Source organism: Mandrillus leucophaeus, unplaced genomic scaffold (assembly GCF_000951045.1).
Source record: "Mandrillus leucophaeus isolate KB7577 unplaced genomic scaffold, Mleu.le_1.0 Scaffold175, whole genome shotgun sequence".
In the NCBI taxonomy this organism is placed as follows: domain Eukaryota; kingdom Metazoa; phylum Chordata; class Mammalia; order Primates; family Cercopithecidae; genus Mandrillus; species Mandrillus leucophaeus.
This window is the reverse complement of record NW_012101754.1, coordinates 727769-735893: the sequence shown is the minus strand read 5'-3', so window position 1 is coordinate 735893 and position 8125 is coordinate 727769. Positions and strand designations below refer to the sequence as shown.

The following is an 8125-nucleotide window of genomic DNA, read 5'->3' as shown; positions in this document are numbered from 1 at the left end:
GAGGAGGTTCTTCCCCCATTCTTTCTGGCCTCACTCCCCTCTGGGGAGGACAAAATTGGGAAATCAGCTTGGGACTACTGTTGGAAGTAAGAGACGTCTGTGAATGTCATGTTAAATTAACACTGGGGAAATCATGGGGAAGATCTGTGCGTTTCGTCTGCATTAGTCAGCAGTGTTCCAGCACAGAGCACCTGTATGTGGAGACAGCTTTAGGTATGAGAGCATATATCTAAAAAGATTTTCCCAATAATGTGTCTGCCCTAAGAAGCAAACCATTTTACTCTATCTATTCTAAATCACTAGCCTCTAAACTGCCTATGAAGTGCATAAAATAATCTATTGCATTGGGAGAAAAAAAATCAAGCTTCTATTGGTATTAGTTTTGTCTCATCCTTTTAAGTTTCTATTTTCATGTGTTCTTTATACACTATGGAATAGAACACATGTATGCCTTACAAATACATAGATCTATGTGGGGAACTCAATTTTTTGATGAGAGGAAAGATGGTTTAGATGACAAATACAACTTTTCCTTTTCCCAGACTGTGGTTTTGTGCTTGCTCACCAAAGCTAACCTCAGCATGCTCAAAAGGAAGCAGAGTTCCAGGGTGGAAGCCCAGCCAGTCACTGACTTTGGTCCTGATGAGTCTCTGTCGGATAACGCTGACATCCTCTGGATTAACAAACCAGTAAGTTTCTTCTTTAAGTATGGAGAAGCGTAAGTGAATGTAAGAGAAATTTGATTGACAAATGCAAATATCATGTACCTTTGGCTTCAAAATATCTGAGCTGCAGTAGAATATGGATGAGGTTCAGAGTCTGGAAGTAGAGAACAATCCAATGAAATGGTGAGATGTTGCTATGAGTTACTCACATGGAAAGATGCACCAGGTGGTCCAATCCCCTCCTCTCCCCTCCCCACACTGCACCCTGTCCTCAGAGTCCCGCAGTGTAGTGATGATACCACTTCTCAGGCTGATCCAAATCTGGGGTCCATGATGAGCAACCTGTTCTTAACGAACTTCCTTTACTTGTTGTCAACGTGCCTGAATCCATGAGACAATAAGCACATGTTTGGAATTAAAGGTTTCCTTCTGATTTGCAAGTTTTGAGTAAAAGGTCAATGAGATAATGAATAGTATCTCTGAAGAATTTGTCACCTTCTCTGCCTAATTAAGTTGATGAGGATTTGAGAGGAAGAACTGCTAGGCTAGGCACCACTGTATGCCAGAAAGCACAGCAACCAGAGCTAAGTCTGACAGGTACGCATGTCTATGAGTGTTGAAAACTCAGCTCTGCAAAACCGAGCAGGATCAACTTCTTACTCATCTCATGGTTCGTGCTGAAGTAACAAAAGGAAATTACCTGTTGCCTCTTGCAGTGCTTGTTTTTCCCTTAACCATGATACACACAGGATCTGCTTGGACTCTTTGCTGTCCTTCCCAATCTGTCTCCCTCTAATCTGCCCTCCAGATTCCTTCCCCAGCCTGCTCACATTTGTTTACCTATTTCTATTTTTATTCACATCAACCTTTTGCTTTATAATCATGGAAACATCTGTATTACCTTCATTACAAATTAAAATCTGTTAGTATGACATGCCTGCTTCTTTTCATTCAGGACCTAACCTGTCCAGTAACTGCTCCTTTCCCATGTCAGCACAACATCCACTCAAGCCCCATCAGCAGACTCCTACTCCTCTAGGCTCTCTGGCTTGTTCACGCTGCTTTCCTTTGCTCGTACTGCTCCCTGGCCCCAGTGACCCTTTCCCGGCTCCTCTGATGAGTCAAATCCTCCTCATCCATTAGGACTGGCTGAGATGTCACCCCTGGCATCCTCCTCTGAAAGGTTTATTTCTACCACAGACGGAATGACCCTCTCTTCTCTTTCCACTTAGCCTGTTTTATATTTGTATATAAATACAATGTTATCTATAAATAACTGTATTTTTTATATACATCATATGTGTATATTTACATTATATACATTGTAGATCATGTATATATAATACATATATTTATGGCTCTATTGTCTTATGTATATATACATGTTATATGCACATACGTATAAACATATAACAGGTTATATAGATATCACATATATACACATTACATATACACATATATGTGTTAACACTATGCATATTACCTATACATATAAATGTCATGTATGTATAACATATATACTTGTTATATATGCGTATGTGTTAGATGCATGTAAGATATACATATATGTATACATGCATATAACATGTGTATGTAATATGTGCATGTGTTATATACATGAGACAATATACATAATATATGTATATTATGTCTTATCTAGAACATGTTTTATAATGTTGTATAATATAACATGTTTTTGCCTCTTGCAGTGCTTGTCTTTCCCCTAACCATGATACATGCAGGATCTGCATGGACTCTTTGTTTTCCTTCCCAGTCTGTCTTTCTCTAACCTGCCCTCCAGACTACATGTATTTACATGTATGTGTATATACACATAACGTATTATATACATACATATAACATGCTATGTGTATATACACACATTTTTATATATATAATACATTCAAAGGTGTTTTACTTCTTGGACTGCAAAATAGGAGTCAGAAGTGTGTTGCTTCCATGTTTTGTTTCCCGCACCCAGCATTCTGACACATAGTAGGCCTTTGTTCACGCTTAGAGAATTGAATGGAATAGAGAATGAAGCGCCCCTAACTCTTTCTTAGCGTCCACCTTACTACAGAACTTTCTGCGAAGTTATGAAGAAGGTAGTATCAAAGATGTAGCCTTGGAGGCACTTACTAAAATTACTAATGCTTCGTTAAAATTCTGTCTTTAAACTAAAAACTGGTTTGTTGTTGAAGAACCTGTATTTGGAAGCTCTTTTGTGTAATTAGATTCTTTACATTGAAAGTCCAGATGGGGCTAAATTCACACACCGATGTTTACTGAAGTGCTTCCAAATTGCATGAAAGATACATCAACCCTTAAAGTAAATTGAATCATCAGTGGCTTGTGTGTTATGGATTTAGCAGCATAATATCTTCATGTAAATATTATAACTGTCAGATAAATATTGTAACCCACTCATCAGCTGCAAGTGTCTGAGTCTCCTGAAAGTTCTGACAGTCTTTTCTGTTTTTCATCTTGAGTGTTTGCTAGTATACATAGCTGCAGAATCCGTCTACCACAACCTAATTTTTTTTCAGAGACTATAATATCAAAGAATTATCATGATTTCATATAGGTCCAACATAGTCAATAAAAACATATTTGGATTACGTTTAAGAATTGTATACTAATTGATTAACTGGTGATATTAATTGTGTGGGTTTAGCATGCAGATGCAGTTAAGTATTTTGTTAACCCTAGATATTAGTGTTTGTAATAAAATATTGAGTATGAGGGATTGTATGTCCTGTACATATATTCATGTAAACACAAACATACTTATCTTTAATTCTTTCTTCTTATTTTGGAGTTAAAGAAAATCTTCAGATAGCAGACATGCCTCTAGTGTTGCACAGAAAGTTATTTTACGGAATTTTGAAAGATGTATGGGCTAAATTTGTATAAAATATGTTCTCCAAAATAAAGAGAAAAATCTATTCATTATTTTGTTAGATGTAGGATGAGACCAGATTTTTAAAAAGTTTCTTTGTATTTTTATACAAAGACATTATACGTAAGATACAAATAGAAAGGAAATTCTAAATAGGGGATGTGTTATGTATCAATTCATTTAAAAAGCATTTCTGATCTACTATGATAGGCCCTTGTGCGAGATGTTAGGGAAGTTACAGTAAATATAGTATGACCCCTAATTCTAGGTACTTATAGTACAAAAATGAAAAAAAAATAATGGCACATCAAGTTCCTATGTGACTAAATTACAAACACATATTTTAATTGAACCAGAATCTTCCTATATTGTAGTCCGATGCCAGGAGGTTATCAGATGTTTTGGGGAGCCTGATCAGGTTCCATCTAGGCTTTGGGTCTTCGTGATGCATGACCCCAGAAATGCCCCCACCTTTCTATCTTAATGTGTTTATGTGGAAAATAGGTGGCTTGAGAATTAAATGATATAAAAACATGTGAAAGTATTTTAGCACATTATATGCACTTAGATGTTAGTTTTCTTCTTCTTCAACTCCGTATTAGTGACCTATTTTAACTTCAGTATTATATTTTCCACTTAGTGTGGTTCATAATACAAGTTTGAGATTTCAGTTATGGCACCATGTAATAACTCTGGACTATCGTTGCAGTGGGTTCACTCTTTGCTGCGCATCTGTGCCATCATCAGCGTCATTTCTGTTTGTATGAATACGCCAATGACCTTCGAGCACTATCCTCCACTTCAGTATGTGACCTTCACTTTGGATACATTATTGATGTTTCTCTACACAGCAGAGATGATAGCAAAAATGCACATCCGGGGCATTGTCAAGGTAAGCATTCCCATATCATTTAAACTAAGAACCTAAATGCATCGAAAATCTTAATCCGTTTATCATATTTGCATGTTCATTTCAGTGAAACAAAACATCATTTTATCTTATACATATTGAAGACCTTTTTAAAAAGGCGTAACTCCAGAGATTGGGAGAAATTGTAGCATGAGAGTATTTTAAAAGTTAAATAAATTCTATAAGACACAAAGTCTTGGAATATCTGGGAAGGAACAAGATGGTTTGACTAATAGCTGTGTGAAGTCCAGAGTAGGGTTATTCATGCCACCTAGGGCTGAGCCCGCGACCCAGCACAGGGGCTGGCCCAGGGAAGCACCTTATTTTTTGTTGGCTTATGGAGTGCAGCATCAGAGTCACATGGTAGAGTTAGAGCATGATAATACTGTAGCAGGATATCATTTACTTGATGTGTTTTGAAGATACGAAAGTGGGGGGAGGGGAAGGACATGAGATGGTAAAAATTTCTGGGACCAAAAGGAAAATAATATGTCATGTGAAATTAGTAACAATTGGAAACAATAAATATAAAAATTTTTAATTGGAAAATAAAGGAAAAGAAAAAAAGAAAATTTCTGTCACTGGATGTCTTTTCCTTTTGTAGCACTGATCTTTACATAGGTTAAACATATGTAGATGATGCTGTCCCTAGAGTATTTAAAATTGTACTATTTGGGGAAACAGTAATAGCAGTGCAGATTTTAGGGTTTGGCAAATGACAGACGACTCAGATCCTAGTTCTTTCACTTACTGTTGTATCAGCATCTCAAGTTAGCTAATTTTGGTGGGAAAGTGTTTTATTTTGTACAAGGATTTTGAAAATCTACTGAGACAATGTAATGATCAGTCAATTTCATTGCTTCCCTTTTATACATAATTCATTGTGTACCATCCTTGAAAGACAGAGATCACAGACAATGCATTACCAGGTTCATGTTTAACTTTTTATTGTGGACTTTAAAAAATTTACCCCAAAGTATATTACAGTTATAATGTGAATCCCTGTAACTAAACATCAACAGTTATCAATATTTAGCCAATTCTGTTTCATTTTAAAGCAAATCTGAGAAACCAAGTCATTTCAGAAATCATTCCTTTTGTATTGATGACTGATAACATTTTCTTTTTTATATAACCACCATACCATTATCATATATAGCAATATTTTATATATGATAAAATATTTGTAACAAGACTTAGCAATAATTCCGTAGTGTAGGCTAATACGCAATCCATGTTCATATTTCCTGAATTGTCACAAATTTTTTTTTAATAGTTGGTTTCTTCAAATCAAGACTCAGACATGGTTTACATAGTATATTTGATTGTTTTTGTTTTTGTTTTTGAGATGGAGTTTCACTCTTGTTGCCCAGGCTGGAGTGCAATGGCACGATCTCGGTTCACTGCAACCTCTGCCTCCTGCATTCAAGCGATTCTCCTGCCTCAGCCTCCCGAGTAGCTGGGATGACAGGCCTGAGCCACCACACCTGGCTAATTTTGTATTTTCAGTAGAGATCGGGCTTCCCCATGTGGGTCTCGAACTCCCGACCTCAGGTGATCTGCCCATCTCGCCCTCCCACTTATGTTTCTTAAGTCTCCTTTAAGTCTCTGTAAGTCCATTAAGTTTCAGCTTTTCACATCCTGCAAAAAAATTATCTGGGTCATTGATCCATTGGGAAACATGTGTCTTTTGTCTTGTGGAAGATTCTACATTTGAGATTTGGCTGATTGCTTCCAGATGGTGCCCTTTAATAGTTTCTGTGTACTCCATGTCCTCTGAACTGCTTTGTATTTTGACCAGCAATGCCCACAGGTGCTTCTTTCCCACGTGGTCACCGCAAAATATGTCAGACTTCTGGATATTTGCCAGTCTGAAGGGTGGGAAACGGTAATCCACTGTAGTTTTAATTTGCATTTCCCTTTTGAGAGTGAGGTTAAGCGGGATTTTATGTCTCAAGAGCCATTTTTAAGTTACATTTTTTCATTCAAATTTTGGCCACTCTGTGTGTGTTGGAAGTATCAGCCCTTTGTGCTATAACTTGCAATTGTTTTTCCCAGTTTGCCATTGTCATTGGCTTGGTTCGTGGTTATTTGTACCATACACAATTCTTATCCACATCATGGACAGACTTTCCATTGTCTGCATTTTATGTCATACAGGAGTGTTTTTTAGGTTTCCTCATATAGATTTTGCACATTCTTAGTTATATTTATGCTTTGGTATTTTATGTAATTATTTTGTTATCTGTATGAGGTCTTATCTTCCATTACCTATTCTAACTTGTCCTTTTAAATGAAGGCTGTTGGTTTCTATACATTAATATTATATTCTGCTACTTTACTAAATGTACTAGATTCTTGTATTAGTCGTAATAGTTTTCCCACTAATTCTTTTGATGCTTCCATATCATCATATCATATGCAAATAAAGAAAGATTTGTCTTTTTCTTTCTAATTTTATGCCACAATTGCTTTTACTTACTGAAAGTAAAATAAATGAATTGACTAACACTGTCGGTAAAATTTTAATAGTAATAGAGGTAGTGAACATTTTTGTTTCATTTTGGTTTATCTAGAACACCTCTAGTGTTTCCTCATTAACTAGTTTGAAAAATTGGGGTTTGAAGTATGTATATATTATCAGATTAAGTGAATAAACATTAACTTCACATTTTGAGAGTTGTATCATGACTAGCTTTTTAATTTGTCAAATGATTATTTTTAATTTGTCAAATTACTATTTTTTCCTTAGTGCTTGTAATAGAAGAGATTTTTAAATATTGAGTTATCCTTCTGTTCCTATAAAGAAAAATCCCTACTGGGTCAACATACATTTTTATTCTATTTTAATGTGCTGTTTTGTTATATATGTTTTATTTTCCTTGTTTTAAATTTGGTCTAATCTTTGCCAGGTTTTGATATTAGATTTTTCATGTCTATGTAGGTGGTGGGCATGTATGCATGCTATAAAATAGTCTGAGCACTCTTGAATTGTTTTCACTTTAAAAAGTTTGGTATAAACCACCTGTGAAACCATCTGGTCCTGCTGCTTTTTTGTGGGGCTTCCTTTGTGGTATTTCCTATTTCTTCTATGGAAATTAGCTGTTTTATTTTTAGTTTTATTTTATGCTGTTTTGTTTTGTTTTATTTTTGAGACGGAGTATCGCTCTGGTCGCCCAGGCTGGAGTGCGGTGGCACAATCTCGTCTCACTGCAACCTCCGCCTCCTGGGTTCAAGCTATTCTCCTGCCTCAGCCTTCCAAGTAGTTGGGACTACAGGCACATGCCACTGTGCCAGGCAAATTTTTTGTATTTTTAGTAGAGATGGGGTTTCACCATGTTGGCCAGGATGGTCTTGATCTCCTGACCTTGAGATCCACCCGCCTCAGCCTCCCAAAGTGCTGGGATTACAGGTGTGAGCCACCGTGCCAGGCCTATGTGTTCATTTTTTAGTAGAGACAAGATCTGGCTCTGTTGCCTAGGCTGGAGTACAGTGGTGCAATCATAGCTCACTGCAACCTCCAACTCTTGGGCTCAAGAGATCCTCCCACCTCATCCTCCCATGTAGCTGGGACTACAGGTGTGTGCCACCATGTGTGGCTGATTTTTAAAACTTTTTTAAGAGAGAGGGTCTTGCTATGTTGCCCAGGCT

At 36.8% G+C, this 8125-nt stretch overlaps 1 protein-coding gene across 1 annotated transcript in view; it reads left to right on the top strand.

Moving 5' to 3' along the window:
- The first annotated feature begins 546 nt into the window (after nt 1-546).
- NALCN (sodium leak channel, non selective) overlaps nt 547-8125 on the top strand; it is a 323614-nt gene continuing 316035 nt past the window's right edge. The window contains exons 1-2 of the mRNA XM_011977215.1: nt 547-689; nt 4274-4456. Of these exons, the coding sequence (XP_011832605.1) occupies nt 582-689; nt 4274-4456 (291 nt within the window). The 5' untranslated portion in view covers nt 547-581. The remainder of the gene's footprint in view (nt 690-4273; nt 4457-8125) is intronic.